Raw genomic sequence first — 20,674 nt, forward strand, 5'->3', positions numbered from 1 at the left:
GTTCCATGAAAGCCAGCTTCTGACAAAATATTGTTTTAATTCATCCCCACGTTTGATTTCCTATTTGGGCTGCTCTGACAGTGGCCTTTTGCTGGCTTTTACTGTAGCTAACGTGGGCTCACACCCACACACAATTCCCAGGACCTATGGAGAATTATGTCACAGCAAGTTATTGATTGTGTTCCAGCTTGGATTCTGCTTTGTACAGGCTCTGATTAATCCATATTCATGCCATAAGGATTTCTCATCTGACTGTGGTTTGATCAACCAGCAGAGAAATACGGAGTCCCTATCAGTTACATTGCATCTTTCCAAGAGAAAGTGCAGCTCTCCAACAGCTTTGTGTCTAGGCAATACAGAGTCTAGGCTGTCATGAGCTATTTAGATGGAAATAAATGTCACCATTTAAAAAAAAAAACAAAAACAACCAACGAAACAAAATAAAAATCCAAAACAAAAAAACCCAATCCAACTAAACAAAAAACCCCAAAAAAACCCTCCCCAAAAAGCCAGATTAGTTAGTATATTTCAGAAACATGTCTAAACTTTGTGCTTAATCAAAAAAAAAGTCAGAAGACTTTTTTGGGGGGGATGAAATGCACTCAGAAGACAAGCCAAAAGATAAGCAAAGAAAATAAAGAGATAAGAAGATGAGCAAAGAAAACCAGTTGTTAAAGATGAGAGAATTTACATGGGTTGTCCATGTTTTTGTGGTTTCAAGCCCAGTTAGTCGAAAAATAAAATGATGTAACCCAGGAGGAAGATTCTGCATTTCCCTCATTTAGTTTACCCAACATTTTCGTTGTGCTAATTTGTACTTTAATTGATTAAACTGTTGAAAAAGGCATTTGTCAGGTGGTATTCAAGTGGCCTAAGTATAGGAGTGCAAGGTTTCTCTTGGAATCTAAATTCCTAGCAGGAATTTTTTTGGGCAAAACCGCAGCTTCAACATACACAGTAAGACACAGACCATCCTCTATGTCATGGAAAGACCCTGTGTATGTGTCACACTTACATTTTATATCAGGATTAATGCCTTTAATATTTTCCCCATTTTCTCTGCTGAATCCTATCTACAGGGACAATTATTATGGGTTGCTTTTTTTTTTTTACCTAGACAGGCTCACGTTTTGTTCCCATTTCACCCACTGAATTCTGCGCTGAACAATCATCACCAGCCCTACAAAGCCATGTTTCGTCTCTTGGCACCGAGGAATGAAGCCACGCTTCCACATCAAGCTGCGATTAGCTCCCCAGGGCCCCAGGGGTTTTTTTGCCTTCCAATTCTCGCGGCTCCCCTCCCTCTTCCTCCTTACCGCAGCGATTTTCAAACACTAAACGGGTGTGGGTTTAATTTACACCTTTTCTTACACCTTTTCTTATTAAGGGCTCACAGGGTATGCTCTTCCACCTCTCCTGCGCTCCCTCGTACGGAGTTCTTTCCCTCGTTCCAGCGGGGGAACGGGACAGCGCCTCGCCCTGGCTCTGGCTGACCAGGCGGGACGGAGCGAGGGAAGCGCTCCGGGATGCAGGGAAGCGCTCCGGGCAGCGGCTGCTGAGGAGCGAGGGATAAACCGGGGTCCAGTGAAACGCTCCGGCAGCGGCTGCCGAGGGGCTCGGGATAAACCGGGATCTAGGGAAGCGACTGCCGAGGGGCTCGGGATAAGGCGGGATGCGGGCGGGATCCAGCGCCGCGAGGGGCGGGCGGAGGGCGGGGAGGGGTCGGCGCGGGGGGCGCGCAGGCGGGGCCGCGCCTGGCGGCGGGAGCGCGCTCGGGAGCGGGAGCTGCGATCCCGCCGGGGCACGGCCGCGCCGGCCATGGAGCCCTCGCCCAAAGACGGCGAGGGCGCGGCGGCCGCCGAGCCCAGCCGGGGCGGCACGGCCCCGTCCAGCGGCGTGGTGGTGCAGGTCCGAGAGAAGAAGGGCCCCCTGCGCGCCGCCATCCCCTACATGCCCTTCCCCGTGGCCGTCATCTGCCTCTTCCTCAACACCTTCGTGCCGGGGCTGGGTAAGGATGCTGCTGGAGGGAGCGAGGGAAGGCGGCCGGGGCTCGGGGTCTCTTTGCCCACCTGCGGCTTCTTCGCCTCGGCGGGGCCGCTCGGGCTGCCGGACCCGCCGCGGTCGCAACTTTCCCTTTCCCCGACGGCACCGCGGGCAGGGATGGAGGGACGGGGGAACGGGGGGAAGCAGGAGCCCCTGCGCCAAGTTTCGCGTCGGGGGCCGGGGCAGCGCCCTGCGGGGTCCCCAGGGATGCCAGCGAGCGGAGCGGGCGAGGGTCGCGTTTCCCTCTGCGGGAGCGGGGCTGGGGCAGCCGCCTGAGCCCGCTCGGCCGAGCACGGGCGGTCCCCGGCCCCGGGACAGAGCAGACGCATCCCCCGCGCCCTCCGAGCCCGCCGCTCTCGCCGGGCGGTGCGGAAGGGATTCGGCTGTTCGGGCTGTCGCCAACTGGGATTGCAGTCAGAGGACCAAAGCTCACGGTGACCGCATCGCTCGCTAGCTAGAGAAAGCTTTCAGAGCCCACCGTGCCGGGTTTTCTAAGGAGAGCCCTGGAAAATGTTAGAACTATTGTCCAGAGAAACTGGAGAGCGTAAAGTCTCGGGTGTGCTCAGGTCCCTAAGATGTGGCTGCATCCTTTCTGTATTTCCATTTCCTCCACTCGAATTAGAAATTGTTACTGCAAGAGGAGTTAGAGTTTGTACGCTACAAAAGCCCCTGGAATACGAGGCTAAATACAAACATTCGAGCTGAAAGTAAAATAGCCACATTAATAAAAAAAGCCAAAACCAAACCAAACAAAATAATCCATGCCTCATTAACCCATACCTCAGGTCTCTCATAGTCCATTTCTGCCTGCTGTTTCTGCTACTGTGGCCACCACAGAAGCCTTCCTTGTGATATGGGAGTATCCCTCACCTAGCCCTGCTTTTAGAGCTACTGCCTGCCTTTAATTGCTTCATGTAGCTTAATTCTTTAACAAATCTGAAACTCTTAAAGTTCTGGTTAAAGTACTGCCCATGTGTGGGTGGGATAGTGTGTGTAACACGTAGAAGCCATTGCCACTCCAGTGTGCTTGCTCTGAAACCTGTGGATGTATTCCAGAGGAAAACTTGCACCTTTTGCAATACCTCTGAGTTTTCCTGTGGGGGGTGTGTGTGCGCTTCCAGATGCAATCCACTGCACAACCCTTGTGTGCAGCCACCTGAAGAACCTCCGGTGATGAATCAAAGACAATCTCTGGAATTGAGTTCTCTCATAGGTCTTTAGGTTTCCTGGGGCTCAGTTTCCCACTTTGGAGAGAGAAGTTCAAAACCAGAGTTTTCAAAGCGAGTGTTGTTTTCTGCTGGCATTGAAGACACCATATCTTCACTGTGGACATACAGAAAAAAAAAGCCTGACTTACCACCCCTCTTTCCTTATCCAAAACACACTAGAAAACCTTCAGTGTTCTCCCTTCATCCCAGAAGGACAGATCCCCATGAGACATCCTTATGTTGAAATTGGCTTGAGGTGTGGTTCTCTGCTGGAGTTCTCCTCTGGGTGCTGTGTGGGGTAGCCAGTGTTGTGCCTTCCCTCCTGCAGAAGGTGCCTAGGAAGGAAGGAAGGACAGCAGATAGCCCTCCCTTCCTGAAGGTGAGTGTTCAGGGCTCCCAGTCCCAGTCTGGTTAAAAGCTTGGGAGTTGAATCTGAACTATGCAGCTGTGTTGGTTGTGTAACCACTGACAGGCTGGACCAGCATGAAATGATTTTTAATTTTATTTTAAATTCTGTTTGGTTTTAAAAATTTGTTTGCCCTTTGATGCAGTGATTTCGGCGGTATGGTCTGGCCAGCTGTGCCGCCGCTGTTTCTCCTGGTTCTCTGTTGCAGAAGTAGCAAACCAAACAAACTACAGATGAGAAGGAATCCTTCCCTGTGGCATCCCCACAGCCTGGTGAAATGCAGTGTTTTGGAGATGGAGATGCACCCCAAGCTCAGTATGCAAAGCGTGGCATTTAGTTTGTACATAAACGAATGGTTCTGTTAATGAAGCTGCTAATACCACGTGCATTTTGAGAGAAAACAGTCTGAGATGACACACCTGACTAGAATACAGCTATTTACAATCTCAGCCATATCCTGTCATGTATCACATAGCCCACACAGGAGGGGAAACAGGAGGATCACGAATCTACTGGCAGGAATGTTCAAGGTAAAAAGAGATTTTCTGTCATTGTTGTTCTTCAGCCATCTCAATGAGCTGAGCAACGCTTGTAAAATAGAAAAGATTTGCAGTGGTGTGAAGTATTCACATCAAGGATGGGAGCCTGTTCCCTGCAAAGTAAATGGCAACATTCCCATCAGTTCTTGTAGTCCAGATTTATAACATGTTAAAGTGATGTTTCACAGGCTCGCTGTTTATTCCTGCCTGCTTAGCTGGAGAGGGTGACTGTGTTTAGGTGTTAATGGAAGTCCTCTATTTCTCAGTCCCTAAATTCATCTCTCATCTTATTGCATGCAGCTGTCATTTGAGTGTAGACTCTGCAGTGCAATTGCAAAGAAGGGTCAGAGACCACCAAAGTAGACAAGAAAATGGGCAACATTGAATAAATCAAGATTTCCACTGCTTGTAGACTTGTGCATTTGAGGTTTTCATTAGTGCCCCGTGCCTCAGAGAAGAGATATCCAAATAGAAATTGTACTCTGATGCAGGCTTCCAAATCCTTGGGCAGTCTCCCACCATCTTAAAGCCTCTTCTTTTTTTAGTTAAATTATCTTTGTTATGGAAGCCACCTTTGAGGGTGACATCTGAAAATTTTAAATATCTGGTTTCTTTTTCCTTTGTGCTATTTATGTTTTGCAGTAGTACTCTATTTGGACAGTAGAAGCAACACTTTCTCTTTGTTTACAGTCAGTTTATTATCTTCACTTGGTTAATTTTTAGAGTTTTATGCAATAACCCAGAACTGCAGGTTTTAAGGTGCATTGTAAACTGGGTTTGAACTACTCATTCCACACATGCTACAAAAGATGTAGTTCACAGGAATTTTTTCATACATAGGGGATATGTTGACTTTTCTCTTGCCAAAACTTAAAATTCAGACCAAATACAGTGTAAAAAATCTTGATTGGCCCATCTACTTGTAATCCATTTTGCTAAATAGCCTTGAAATCACCCATTCCTTCCAGTCACTGTGATGGGCCACTTGGGAATGTTGTGGATCAATTTCCTATTGTATTTGCTGGGAAATGCCTGATGAAGGTGGGAATGATGAATCTGACTCCAGGTTCTCAGAAGGCTAATTTATTACTTTATGATACTATATTATATTAAAGAATACTATACTGTACTGAAGAATACAGGAAAGATACTTACTGAGTGCTAAAAAGATAATAATGAAAACTCTTTCCTGACACAGCTTGGCCCCAATTGGCCAAAGAGTGAAAACAACTCACAGCAGAATCCAATGGAACAATCACCTGTGGGAAAACCATCTCCAAACACATTCCACATGTGAGCACAACACAGGGGAAGCAAATAAGATAAGAATTGTTTTCCTTTTCTCTGAGGCTTCTCAGCTTCCCAGGAGGAAAATCCTGGGTGAAAGGATTTTTTTCAGAGAATGTGAATGCCACAGGGAATGTTCTGGATCAGTTTCCCATGGCCCAGTGCAGTCTTTCTCATCTGTGCCTAACAGGGCTATAGGGCTGAGCTGCAATGAAGGTGTCCCAAGCTCAGGCTCATAAAAAGAGTGGTAGGAAGAAGAGGGAGGAATCATCGGGTGCTGTGGCAAAAGCCATGGTGCCTTGGCTACCAGCGCTGCAGCCCTGCCACAGCATTGCAATTTCTGCTCTGGCTAGGGTTTCTGGGGCAGGCTCTGAGGCATCAGGACCAAAGCATGCAGTGATGAGCTCTGGAGGATGGGAGATGCAGCTGCCAGCAGAGCTGGAGGGTGCCCAGTGGTGCCATTCCCACAGGATTGGGCGCCGTGCCCCCGCAGCCGTACGCGCCATCCCGCGGATGGCAAACGGGAAAGGGGCTGGCCGTGCCCTTTAGCTGGCAGACTGTGTTCTCCTGGAGCTGAGTGTGCCAGTCAGTGTGGGAGGAGATCTGGCTCCTTGTCATCATTCCCAGAGCTGATCCATGGGAATCTTGCCCTCCTTCCTCTCTGCTCTTCCTTCTCTCGACATCACGTGTGTGGGAGGGGGTAAACGAAGGGGGGGAACTTGAGGGAAATGTGAGAAGTGAGGGAAATGATCTGAAAGTCTGAGGTATTCTCCAAGATTAATCCCTCCTGTCAGGAAGGGAGTGGACTTTTGGATCCCAGCCTGTGTGATACGTGAATACTATTTTTATGCAGGGAGTAATTGAAATACACAGCATAAAATGATGTTGGTGCAGGATAGGAGAGCAGCCACCCATGTGCCATGAAGCAGCCCGTGGAAGAGTTAAGGAGTGCCAGCCTCTCACAGCAGCTACAGAAAGAAGGGGTGATTCCCAGCCCACTCAGCTTTTTGCTTCCAGGGTTGCACAGTGCAGCACCATATCATGAGTCTTCTGCCATCTGTCTATTCACTCCTGACAGAGTTCAAGCACTGCACCTTCAGCTGCAGGAATGTGGCTTTGCCACTGGATTCATGGAAGCCCAGCATCTTCTCATCAGAAACCAAAGCTCTCCTGAGCAGAATGAGCTCTCCAAAGAGCTGAACAGAAGTACAGAGCACAACACTCGAGAAAGGTGATGGAATAAGATCTGCATAAAATTACCATTACTCATTTTATTTTTGTGGTTGGAATGGTAAATAGATGTTTGCCTCAAGCAAACATCCATTGCCTTCATTATTGAAAAAAAAAATTCAAGGAAAAACCACATTTTCTTATCTGGGGTAGAGCAGACAATGCAATAAAGAAATTTTGGGCTTTCAGACATATAAAATTTCAAACTCCCTTTGGTATTTATGATCCTTTAAATTTTTTTTTCTTTTAAACATACAAACCAATGAATATGTGTGATTTACAAGCTCATTTGTGGAAAACAAAGGTTTTCTTGAGGGTTTGTGTGAATTTGTGTTTGTGAACTTTACTGCTGCAGTTTTTTAGCTAACATTTCCTTTCAGCCTGAGATGCTGGTAGTGTGCACAAACAAGCTGTTTGTTCATGGCAGCATAATTAAACAAAGCAAATTGCCAGTAGACTTCACTCTGTCAGGTTTTGTATTTTGCACTGAAAAGGTCAAGAAGTTCTTCATAGTGATTTGGGCTTGTGCAAGGTGGGAAATGAGACCTGCAATAAAATGTGTGCACCCAGGTTTTACTGCTCCATTACTGGTACCAGTGATATCAGCTGTAGATTATCCTCACAGTGAGGTAAAGTTGGGCACAAGAACAGCTGAATCTGAGGTTTCTGCACCTGCAGGTCTTTGTTCTTTTCAGTGTGTAGAAGGCCATTAAATTCCTCTTTTATTTTATTTTCTTTTATTTTTACTACAGAGGTTTAAGTGAGAAATATAATTGTATCATATAACTTACCTGGCAGATGGCATTGATCAGTCATTCCACAATCTTACCACCACCGGGTAGTCTGGAATATTTTTGTTCCATGAAGTTCTGGACCACCTAGAATGACAGTCAATCCTGGAAAACTCAGAGAGGTTCACAGGTAATTAGTGATCTGAAGAAATGCCAAAGTTTTCCAACTTTGTAGCTGCTTGATTGAGACAGCTCCACCTAGTGCAACTGATGAGAAAAAAAGGGAAAAAAAGGTATTTTATCAGCTGAGGGATCTGATGTGGCCCCTCAGTTTAATCCAGTGTTGAACAGCACACTTTGCTGTATTTTAGGCAGAAAGCTGCTTGCTGAATACTTTATATATTCTTTCTATATTATATATACTTATATATTCTCGCTGAATACTTTATATATACTTTAACATACTTGCCTGAATACTTTATATATTCCTCTTCCTCCCCTTCCTATGTGAAACACTGGGTTCCTTCCTTGAGTTTGTGTGCCCAGCCATGATGGTCACCTGTGTGTGTGCTGTCATACTCATCCTCCTCCTGTGCCCTCCTTCACCAATGCAGTTATGGGCACCCATGGCAAACAAGGCACTCTGGTGCCTTGTTCATGACCACAGCCTCAAGTCACACTCTAAATATTTAGAATTGTTTCTAGCCTTTGGTTAGTTTTTGCTCTTCCCTTGCTACAGTTGGTAGAAGTAGCTGTTGAGCTGCACTTGCATTTAAAATGACTTTTTGGTTCATTTTGCTGTCCAGCTGTGCACTAACCCAGTGCTGCAGCCTTGGAATTGCTTGGTCTGTGCCAGACCAGCTAAAATGCAAACAAGTTTCTCTGCCTCCCTCGTGCCTTCTGTTTCCACCAGAATAGAAGACAAAAAAAATGACCAGGGACATTTTTGTTCAGTGGTTTTTGTTGAAGCAGCTCTGTGGAGATATTAATTTCTTAATGAACACATAAGGAAGGAGACAGGGTTTGCTCAGCATCTTGTAATCTTGTTTGTCATTTAATGCAGTTTGGACAGATGTACTTGAAGATTAAGAGTGAAGGTGGGAGCAGACAGCAGAGAAGAGCTGTTCAATGGCCAAGTAAAGCAGCTGAATTTTAGGGTGGATTCAAGGCTGTTCCACACAAAGGGTGTGACGTGGAGAGAAACAGAGAACCAGGTCCAGAAGGAGAAAAGTACATGTGCAGAAGGCAAAAGAACTGAAACTTCTTGCAGCAAGGGAGAAAATGAGTGAAAGGATTTGAAGATTAAAGTAACTTGGATGAGGAGAGTGCTTTTGATAGGTGAATTTTTCCTAGTCTGGATAGCAGGAAGGAAGTGAATTTTCTCCTGCTCTGAAGCAGTGGGTGTTGGAGAGATTTACAAAGCCTGATAAAGCACCATTGCCTGCAGCAGCTCACTGCCATTTAATCTCTCCACCATGAAAAGAACTTTTAGAGCTTCTGAACTGTTCAGGATCACAAAGAGAGAAGCAGGAAGCAGAAACCAGGTTCCTCAGGCTCTTTCTTAGCCCTGAAACTGTGTGCGGGAGCCTGAACACAAATACACCTGCAGTGCCTGGCACAAAGATGAATTTTAGAACCTGTGCCCAGTTTTGTGGGGAAACAAGTGATTGGTTGGTAAAGAGATTCTTAGATTGTGCTAAAGTTTGTAATAAGATAAAGTCAGTCTGACATATGACATCCTTTCTCCTGCCTTAGGACTTGTCTTCATGGCAGAGTTTTGAAGTGACACAGTGGCAGCCCCACAGAGCACAAACTTGGTTGTGGCACTGTGCAAAGATGCTGGTCAAAGACAAAACAGAACAGACTATTTCATTTGGAATGGATCTACAATTATCCAGCTGCCTGCCCAGGTCAGGACTGACTAATATTAACAATAACATGAACATCAATATTAATAGTAATAGTAATATTAACATTAATATTAATATTATTAAGGCCATTGTTCAAATGGCTTTTAAACACTGACAGGCTTAGGACCCAGCCTCACACAAAAGAGAAAAGTTCATGTCATTGACCTTGCTTTAGAGACTGCAGGAAGTTGAAACCTGAATTTTCCTGGTTCTGCTGAAGATAAGGAGTTTTTTTCATTAAGGGAAGAAGTTAATCCCTGTTCCCCTTCCCAGGGTTTTTGAGCATTTGTGTTATCTAGTGAAGCCCAAAGTGAAAATACTGCACGAACTTGAGAGAAAAAAAAAGTCACATGCCATTCTATCTAGTTATATTTCATTTGTTGATTTCTGATATCATAAACTTGGGTTTCATTCTGTGTAGAGTCATGGAAAAAATAAATGGAACTCAAATATTTGATTTCAAAAACTCATTTCCACAGTTCCATCTCACCACTTAGAAGCTGCTCTCAACCCTCTTTCCTTCAGCAATGCAGACCTGGTAATCAAGGCAGTTCAAACTCAGTGTTTCCATTCCAAAGGAGCTACAGACCAAACAATTTCTCTCTAACTACATGACAGCTCCTCAAAAGGCCCAGCAATGCAACCCCAACTCACACAATATTTGGTGTTTCCTTAGAACCTTATCCCCTGAGGCCCTTGATTAGATGGAATCTTAGCTTTCAGGAAAAGAAAAAAAAATGTAACTCTTATGGCTGTGGAGCAGGATTTGAAGATAATGATCCTGTCTCAAAAGAAAAAAAAAAAAAAGAGATTGTGGGAAGAAAGAATGAATTGCCTTTTTTTTTTCAATTCTCAGTTTTGGAGAATCTGAGTCATGATTTTTCAGCACTGGAAAATGGCAATATTATACTGAGCTTTTAAATTTTAAAAAGAGGATGCATTGCTCACTAATTTACAGTTCTGCCATATTAGACAAACCATGGACATCCATGTCTTTGAGCACGGCATCATGAAATATAAATCCTTAAATATAAATTAGGTATCTGATGAAAACTGATGGGCAATACACTAACTTAAATTAAAAATCCCAGTATAAACATACCCAAAGGATATTCCTGGAGTGGATCATGGTCAAGTCTTGTTAGAGGAAATGGTGAATACAATCAATAGAGGAACTCTTGGAAACATAATCACATTCTCTGCAGGGAATCACCCTGTACTACATTTCCAACTTGAGAAATAATGCTTATAATATATGTATAATGCTTATACAAGGAGTTGTGCAGGGGACCAAGGGCATCTTTGGGAATGTGAATTTAAATGTGACAGATCATTATCCAGCCTCTCACCAGGTTGTTGTTTGTCTGGGCTGAACTCTCAGCTGGCCACAAGCATTGGTAAATATCCACACAAAACTTAAAAATGTTTTGAGGTTGTGGATAATCATTTTGTTTTAGTTAAAACACAAGTTTGTAAAGAATGCAGAAGGGCTAAATGGTCAAATTAATCTCGTGATTGTGTTGGGGAAAAAAATTCAATTGGACCAAATAAGAATGCTGCTTTAAAAAAGTGTTTGTACATTTTTACTAAGTGTTAGTGCTAATAAGCCTTTGAAGAACTGAGATTTATTGTAGACTAAAAAATAGATTATAATGAGCCACAAGTTCACTATGTTAAAAAGTTCAGTAATTTCGCGAAGTATGAATCAGGATTTTTTTGTGAAAATATTTTACCTGAAATAAGCTAAATGATCACATTATTAAGACACAGTCCATCAAAAATAGTTTTGCTGGTTTAAGTTTAAAATATGTATTTATTTGCATGCATATCTATTACATATGCCACTATGGTGAAATGAGATCATGGCATTAAAGGAGAGCCTCCTGCAGGCAGAAACCCATTTGTTGTATCTGTTTAAGAGCATTCATGAAAGAATGGATTTTAGACTTCACAAATTGATTTTGTTAATCTGCTATTTTTAAAATACTTGCAAGACCTCTTCTGTTGCCATGACAACTTGATTTCCATAAACATGATATTTTGGATGTGACTGTCCAACAGCGTGTTTGCTGTGCTGTGTGGGGAAAGGAGATGGCAACTTGGCACCACAGAAATTACAATGCAGACAGGCACACTCACTGAGAGTGGTCAGGACAAGTTCATTACAGAAAGAAAACATATCAAAAATATCAAGGTAAAATATCAAGGATCAAGTTATATGTATTTATATTCCTTGTAAATTAGACTTTTTTTTAATATCTTCTTTTGAACACTGTTTTGGAGTGAGGAAACTTCAAGTTTCCACTGAAAATTGGTTCCAAGAATGTGAAGATTAAATTCTGGCTAAAAATATAGCTGGACCTTTTTGGATCTACACACACAAAGCAGCTGTAAGGACACACAACTCTCATTGCCCTGCAACACACTCTGGAATTGCTGTCTTTGTGGAAGGCATTCACAAAGGATTTAGGATGGTGAGAAAAAAATGGTCATCATTTGAGACATTTGTGAGGTGTAGCCAGAGGAGAATCCCTCCCTGGCTGAGGGATCAGCATGATTTCCCCATACTCTCCTTCTGTCTTTTTGAAATTATTGCAACAAATCAGACCCCTTTCAAAACTCATTTGCAGCAGATGAGTTACTCAGCAATTCACTGAAAGACTTGGAATGTTTTTCCCAGTGTAGTAAGGCAATTTGATGAGTGTGGATTCTCTGGATTGGGCCATTAAATTACCTCTTGATCTGTTTAATTGTGAAAGCATTGCCAAATCTTCCTGTCTGTAGTGCAAATCTGATAATGCTTTTTCTGCTGCATGTCTTTCTGCTTTGGCTCTGCATGCAACAAACTGATCAATGCCAGGGGAGGTTTAGCAAGTTTTTTACAGAACAAGAACTAAACTTGTTTAAGAACAATATTTTAGACTCAGCATCACGGGATTTTTTTTCCCTCCTACTGAAATTTCATTGTGGCTGCAGAGAGCTGGTGGGATGGTTTCTTGTCTTGTGTAAAAGAGCAAAAAGAGCACAGGGACTACAATCATTGTCAGTTGAGAGTGTAAAAACCATCTCTTGTTTTCTGTTTTACAAGTCAGAATGTAATCTTATACATTGATTTGCGTCTGAGTACTCATTTCACTCAGTCCCCCACACATCCCACAGAAGCAATGTGGAAGTAGAGTGTCCTGACACCCCTTTGGAGCTGACTCCTGAGGTGATCTCACTTGGTTCTTGTTTTCTTGGTCAGAAAGAAAATGTGGGGAGCAGATTTGAGTGCCTGGAGAGCCGACCCCTTCCATGGCACATCCCACCGAGCATCCCTGCAGCTTTCCACCCCCACTGCAGAGCTGTGGACAGCTGCACACACATAGGGCAGAGCTTGAACCAAGCCAAGGGTGGGGAGAGCAGCATGGGGGCACTCTGGGCTCAGCCAGTCCATGGCACCAGCCCATCCCGACCCAAAAAACACAGCGGCACCAAGGAGTGAGTGCTCATTGCCACCAGAGCTAAGCCTCAGCATTTCCACTCTGGATGGTAAATTCAATGCAGTGCAATCAAAAGTAGGACCTGTCTCCTTGTGCTGTGTGCAGCTGACACTTAGAAGAAGCCTGTGGTGGAGGTGGGGATGGATTTTAGACCGAGCATATGTTCTGGGAACCACTCTTGCTCAGCAATTACACAGGGAGCCCTTCTCCCGAGGCTGTGGTGATTAAATGGTAATAGTCCACCCTTAGCTGTACTGACACAAAGAATCAAAGATTTCTGTTCTGTGTATTAACTAAAACATGGTATTTTTGCTACAATATGTGTGTGTCTGTGTTCTGGTCTCATATCAGTGCTTTCAATCCCCCAGATGTTCTTTCAGTGCTCATTTATTCATTTGGTGCCAAGGCAGAACAGCACAGCGAGGGTGTCCCCTTCCCAGGTGCTCTGTGGGTTCCAGGTCACACTGCTTGGAACACCAGCCCATCATATGAACCAGTGCAGAACAGGTACAAAATGTTCCCACTGCAAGCTCAACTCCTTTGTCAGAAGTGAGAACCCACAACTTACAGAGCAACGTGGTGTTGAGCCTTAGAACTATTTTGTCTCACCCCTGCTCACCTCTTTGGCTCTAGTAACATTGAGCTGGCCCATTGAGGTTGCTCCTGTGAAGAAGTATCATTTACTGTAAAGAAGCATTGCAGAGCTGAGCTCTTTGCCCTTTCAGCCAGGGAAGACTCTTCCCAAGTTGCAGTACCAAGCTGGACACTCACTAAGAAATGTATTTCCCAAATTAGCCAGCAGCCAAAGTTAAAAATCTGGTTTATGCTGCATCATAAAACTTAATCTGCTTTCTCCCTTACAAATGTGGGTTTGTTTTAAATATTTATGACAATTCATCACACACTAGTAAATGTTCTTCAGTATATTTTGTAAAAAGAATGATTCCTAAAATGACAGAATCGCTTACTCCAGTGACTGTGATTTTAGTCTTTCCTGAGAAGTTCACTATTTACTGGTGTGAGAAGCGCCAAGCAGCTAGTCAAGCAGTGTTTTCATACAATCACAGCATCATTTGGGCTGAAAAAGACCTTTAAGATCATCGAGTCCAATCATTAACCCATCACAGCCAGCCCTAAACAACATCCCCAAGTGCCACATACACACAGCATCATTATTTCAGCAGCACTGTGAGGTGCAGACTACACTTAAGCCCTATAATGATCCAGAAGGGAATGTTATGATATGAAGGAAGAGTGTATTTCACCTGAGTGGTGAATTCGGGGGAAATATCCAGATTGTCCAGGAAAGTGGTGGCAAAACTGCTGAGAGAATTTACACAGACTTCTTGCAATTCAGCACCTCAAAAAATGCAGCCACACTCTAGTTCCATTAATCTCTTCCAGGAAAACTGTTATTAATGAACTACTTCCATCACTCTTGGTCTTGGTGTTCATTGAGAAGAGAGATGTTGTCTGTGCCATGCATTAATGAAAACACAGTAAATAGGCAGGGTGGACAAAGCAGTTTTTAGTTTGGATGTGCTGGTTATTCCCTCACATATTTCTATGATCTGCTTTGTGCAAACTCTCTTGCACACACATGAGGGGCTTCAGCATGTTTTAGTTAGTATATGGCAAAAAAGAAAACAGATGAACACAAGTGCTCTTGCAAGAGCACTCATTTATATTGTGCTTTGTAGTTTAGTATTAACCAATATTTGCAGTAGGCTCTGTATTCCTTCTTTGTTTCACCACAGTTGTGCACAAAATGGGGCCTTGCTGTGATTCTTTAAATGATACTATTTAAAAATATATTATTTATGCAGCTATGTAGGTGAGCATGGCACTGTACTGCACAGACAATGGAAAAAGAAAAGGTCCTCTCCCAGGAGACTGTGATAGAAATGTAACCTCAAGAGTCAGATCCAAGTTAAAAGAAGTCCTAATAAAAACACACAATACAGTGTAATGAAAAGAAAAACATTTTCTTGAGTTGTATGTTTAAAGACAGAGTTTTAAAGGCACAGTTGGGACTTGTTTCTTAGCAACAGGGCTCATCAGAGCCCTGCAAATACTGTCATGTTGGAAAAAGATACCCTCCAGAAGAAAAGCAATATGAAAAGAGCTAGAAACATCAAATTTGGATGTCTTCCTGCTGTTGCAAGAGCATTTTACCTGCATTGCAAAGCCTTCAGGCAACAACAAGGTCATTGTGATAAACTGTAATGATCAGAACAAAGAACTCCTCTTTACTTCTCTTCATCAACAGGGATGAGCAGCAAAAATATTATTTAAAAATAGGTGCACTAGTATTACCATAAAGCACAGTTTAGGTTCTGCCATCCTCCTGTAGCCATAGTAACAGGGCTGTTTTCTGCACTGAGGGCACAGGAGTCCTGCAGAACAAAGTCCTGGCCCTGTTGTGCCTCACTCTGTCAGCACCAGAAGTTTCAGAGGAAGATCTGTAGTGCACAGAGTAAAATCCTGCTGGCCTGTACGAAGAGCTCCTCCTAAAGGAGCTGATTAGCTGGCTGATACACCAAAGCAGGAGAATTTTTATTAGTATCATTTATTCAAAATAGATTAATGGCAAAGGCAAAGGTATTTACTGGGCAGATTAGATGGGGTTCATGCAACCTCTGCACCTGAGTTGGTTGCCTTTATAAAGTGAGAGGAGGAATGAGGGGCACCATCAGCATGTGACTCATCTCTTTAAACTAGGTTAAGTCAATCACACCCTCTGGGGGCCTCCATCTCTTTTAATTTCTTTATTTTTTGGCCTCCAGAGGGTAAGTGGCTCAGATCAAGACACCTCCTTTGCAGATGTCAGAAGTTAGGTCAGATGAAAGCTGCCCATTATCTGTTTTGCAAAATCAGGCATTTGCTACAATAGTTTCAAAACACTTCAGGCATTGCCCACACATCTTTCTGCATCTCATCTTGTCCTTACAAGAACTGAAGTAGTTCTGACCTCATTGCTTTCTCCTAATGCATACACATCTGCTGTGTCTCATGGAATTGGTGCCCTTTTCAAACTCAGACCTCCTCTCTTTCATATGAGTGCTCAACATAAAACCCTATAATTTCTCTAATTTCCATCATTACAGAGCGCAGCTCTTTGGTAGCTCTTTCCCAAAGTATGTGATACTGTGATTCTCACAGCTGTGAGAACATCCCAGAGAGATGTGCATGGAGAACCCATGCTGGAACAGATACTCCTGGCAGGAGTGGAGCTTGTGGAGAGCTCCTGCTAGGGCAGATTTCCCCCAAAACACTGCAGCCTGAGGAACAGGCTGAGTCAGAACAGGGGAAAAGCATCAGGAGGAAGGAGTGGCAGAGGGGAACTTTATGAACTGACCACAAATCCTCTGTCACTCCCCCATCCATCCTGCACTGTTCAAAGTGGGGCAGGGGAAGAGGAATCAGGAATGAAAAAGTAAAGTGAAAGGTGAAGAAGAACTCCACCTGGGAATGGAGAGAAAATTAAGGAGCAAGGGCCATGTTTTGTTTCTCACTATCCAAACTTACTTTAATTGGCAATAAATTGGTTTTCCCCAAGTCCAGTCTCTTTCACCTTTGACAATAATTGGTAAGTGATCCTGCTGGTCTTTATCTTGACCCACAAACTTTTTTAGTTTTATATTTCCCCTCTGCCCTTTTGAAGGGAAGGGGAGTGAGAGGCTGGGTGGGTGTGTGGCAGGCAGCCATGGGCAGCCCACCACAGCACATCACCAATTTGTGTCCTGCTCTGTCACTGTCATATTTTCTGGAAAAATCCCTTCGCCAGGATTCTTCTCCTGGGAAGCTGAGAAGCCTCAGAGAAAAATGAAAACAGTAATGATCTGATTTGCTTCTCCTATGTTTTGCTGCTTTGGAATGTGTTTGGAGATTGTTTACCCACAGGTGATTGTTTCATTGGTTTCTGATGTGAATTGTTTTGACTTAATGACCAATCAATGCCAAGCTGTGTTGATACTCTGGAGAGTTTTCATTATTATCTTTTTAGTCTTCTGTAAGTATCCTTTCTGTATTCTTTAGTATAGCATTCTTTAATATAATATAGATAATAAAATAATAAATTAGCCTTCTAAGAACATGGAGTCAGATTCATCATTCTTTGCTTCCAGTGATGGAGGTCTCAGAAAATACCACACTGCTCTCCATAGCATCCCTCCTTAGCCCAGCCTGCAAATCCTGAGGGCTTTGCTGACTCTGGAACACCTTGAGCAAGTGTTCTCTCAGCACTGCTCATGGTGATGTTTAGATCCCTTCCTTGGGGGATGTGCTTGGTGCTCACAATGTTTCTTTCCTTCATGCATTATCTAAGGGATGGAAAACATGAGAGAGGTCCTTGCATGCTCTGTACCAGTAGCACTGAGAGCTGCTCAGTTTACCAGTGGGGCTGACAGATGATCCCAGGGGACTTTTGAGAACTAGCTACTGCCTCTCCTCACTTCACCCCAGCCAGCCAGGATGGTGCCTGGCTGTAATCCCTGGATGTGATGACTGATGTAGGAAAGTTTCCCTTCTCACTCTTCTGACTCCTGGGACACTGACATATCCATCAGAGACTTGATTTTACCAACAGTGTTTGTGCCTTGATCTTGGCTGGAGATGACAGCGCCTCGCATCAAGAAAAAGCAGAGAAAGCCATCTACCAAAAACTCAGTGCAAAGCCATGGTTAAAGCCAAGTTTAAGTTTAGGACAGCTCTGGAAAGACTTTGCACTGAACCTGCTGTGACACAGTTAAGGGTTCCCTTCTGTTGACTCTAATACAGGTTTATTGCCTATCCTAAGAAGAGATTAATTGCCTGGCCACTGCTCCTCTTCAGCCTATGAAGTTCTAATAGAGCTGCACAGCATAAGCACTTGATAGGACGCTATTGGATCAGTTCTGCTCTCCTCAAGTCATAAAAATCCTCCTAAGATGTCATTAGCATTGCTAAAGCAGGAAGAAATATCACAGCATTGGAAAGACATTTCAGATGAACATTCCTTAACATCCTGTAACACTTCTTTTCTGGTCCATATTGTAATCCTAATCTAGATATTTCATTACAGCCAAAACCCATGGAGGGCAGCAAGGCTTAACTAGGAAAGACAGATTTTGATTGAGCAACCTGATGGCTCCTTCACTGTGGCCTGAGGCATGATTTAGCCTGGAATTCCTTGATTTTAGTAGGAATGTGGTGCCAAAGTGTTTTCAAAGGTCCATGCTCTAGTTTCTCTGCCTTCCTTCCTTCATTCTTCAACAGAAGGAAGAGAACATTGCCATGTGTAATTACACAGACATACACTGGGGCATCATTGGTACTTATGAGATGCTAAAATAAAGGGAACTGGGTGAAGTGCTGCTCTTGGTCAGTATGGACATTATCAGAGAAGAGACAGTATGTTTAAAACAGAATAAGTAGAAAAATAGATGTAGTTACTTGCATATGTTAAAAAACATTTTTGAAGGATTATAAATAGTTTAGGGCCAGACGTTTGAGAAGGGTAAGAATTGTGTTTGTGTTCTCTCCCTGCCGAACAGTTTGGCTCAGCTGTTAATTTCCACTAACAGGAAAATAAAAGGCACTTTTCTGTTAGACTTGTATTGCCTTAATGGCAGATCCAGAAATGGGATGTTTCCCATGGATGGTGCACACTGTGCCTGCCTTGTATGATTTGTCACTTGTCTGGGAATGATGAGGCTGAACTTCCCCACAGCTCCACACAGGTTCTGCCTTGTGCAGCCAGCCAACATGTCAGCAAATGCACCTGCACCTTCTCCAGGTACTCCTTTCTTCCTCAAGGTAGTGTAAGATTCAGGGAATTATTGTAAATGCAGGGCCACCAAGGAAGGAAGGAATGATGATGAGGACTCCATCTTATCAGAAGGCTAATTTATTACTTTATTATACTATATTATATTAAAGAATACTATACTGTACTAAAGAATGCACAAAGGATACTTAACTGAATGCTAAAAAGATAATAATGAAAACTGGTGACTCTTTCCAGAGCCCTGACGCAGCTTGGCCCCAACTGGCCAAAGAGTCCAAACAACTCACACCAGAATCCAATGGAACAATCACCTGTGGGTAAACAATCTCCAAACACATTCCACATGTAAGCACAACACAGGGGAAGCAAATGAGATAAGAATTGTTTTCCTTTTCTCTGAGGCTTCTCAGGTTCCCAAGGAAAAAATCCTGGGTGAAGGAATCACATTCAGAGAATGTGAATGCCACAGGGAATTTCCTACCCCACCAGTGGTACCTGCACCCCTGTATTGTTCTTTCCTTTGACCTTTCTTCTCTGTGTATTTTGATCAGAATTAGTTCAAAGAGTACCAAGAGGAATTAATCACAATTTTCACTCCATCCAGTCCCCTTCCCACCCTGAATCTGGTTGTGCTTTCTTTCAGATGCCACACAGAAAAGGTGAATGCAAAGATTTCTAAAAAGCCCTTTAGTTCTAAAAAGAACTAAAAAGTTCTAGTTTCTTGCAGGGTAGCACAGGAGGAGCTTCCAGGGGAGCACTGCAGCCTTGAGCTCCCTGTGGTTTCATGAATGACAGACATGTTTAGGCTGATCTGTTCCACCTACACCCCAGGCCCACCCATGACCCTGATTTTGCCCATTCACAAGCACCCAGTGTTTTTCCTGTGTGCTGAAGTTCCTTTTCTACACAAGGAGCATTTTCTGGGTGAGAGCTAATGGGATCTGCATAGCCCTTAGCAACTTCTCATTCAGGAGTTTGATCTGTGCATTTTGAACTTCAGCTTCCCTTCTCCCCTGCTGTCCAGTGCTTGTCACAGATTTCCCTACAAGGAGCTGCTGCAGGGCAGTGGTTCCATTTGTAGTGCACAGTGTAGGGATCACTAAGGAAGTGAGATCCTACAGTAAACTCTTCTGCTTAAAGTGTTGCACTGCTTTAATCCCTTCCCTGTGTCTGAGAGGGTGAGGTGTGGTTTGCTGTGGATGACTGATGCCCCAGAGTGGTGGTGCTGCTGTTCCAATCCATCTCCAAGAAAAGATGTAAAATGCAGGTGCTCTGTGATGTGGTCTTAGTGCATCAGTGCAATTTTGGATTTTTTTCATGGAACAGACACTTTTCTCTGAGAAATACTAATTGTAAAATTTAAGATAATTTTTCATGAGCACATCTGGTAAACAAATGCTCCTTTGAATGACAATAACAGGCCTCTGCTATCAGATTGTTCTGTGTAGCACAGCTAAAAATACATGCTTATTTTTTTTTCATTGCAGACAAGGCACAGTAAAAGATGGCAGAATATCTCTGGTGTGTCAGAGAGCTACTTTTGTACAGAACTGTACTACAAATCTCGTTCTGTAAAACGTGAGAGAAGAAAAAGTGCTATGCTTTTAATCACTAAAATTAAAAGAAAAATGAATTATTTTAGCTAGAAACGTGGGGTAATTTAATGCTTAAGTGTAGGAAGTTATAATGACTGCAGAAATACACTTCAGACACCTGTAGGGATTAGCAGAAAAGAGTAAGGAATCCCTAAGTAGGAGGAGAACATTTAGGTGTATAGCAGCACATCAGTGGTCCGTGCTTTCAGAGCACAGAGGAGCCCATGCTTTGAGGAGTGGTGTGGGAAGGAGCACTATCACTGAATTTTGGGCAGGAGAAAGTACTGCTGCCTTCTTGGTGGTCAGAACTGCAGGTACCTACATGTGCAAGAAAAGCATCTGACCTATGAATAAAAATAAAATGACACAGCAATGGTTTAACTGATGCAGCCTTTCTAGATTCCCAGTACAGGTTGGGACATTGGTAAACTACAGAAATAAATTGTTACAGCAAGTTACCTTGCTGTGTCACACAG

The 20,674-nt window shown here is 43.5% G+C and overlaps 1 protein-coding gene across 3 annotated transcripts in view; it reads left to right on the plus strand.

Annotated features, from left to right (window-relative positions):
* Nucleotides 1-1,783: 1,783 nt before the first annotated feature.
* STUM (stum, mechanosensory transduction mediator homolog) overlaps nt 1,784-20,674 on the plus strand; it is a 48,382-nt gene continuing 29,491 nt past the window's right edge. For all 3 annotated transcript variants that reach the window (XM_059840707.1, XM_059840704.1, XM_059840706.1), the window contains exon 1: nt 1,784-2,008. In XM_059840707.1, coding sequence (XP_059696690.1) covers nt 1,819-2,008 — 190 coding nt within the window. In that variant the 5' untranslated portion in view covers nt 1,784-1,818. The remainder of the gene's footprint in view (nt 2,009-20,674) is intronic.

This window comes from Haemorhous mexicanus, chromosome 3 (assembly GCF_027477595.1).
Source record: "Haemorhous mexicanus isolate bHaeMex1 chromosome 3, bHaeMex1.pri, whole genome shotgun sequence".
Lineage (NCBI taxonomy): Eukaryota > Metazoa > Chordata > Aves > Passeriformes > Fringillidae > Haemorhous > Haemorhous mexicanus.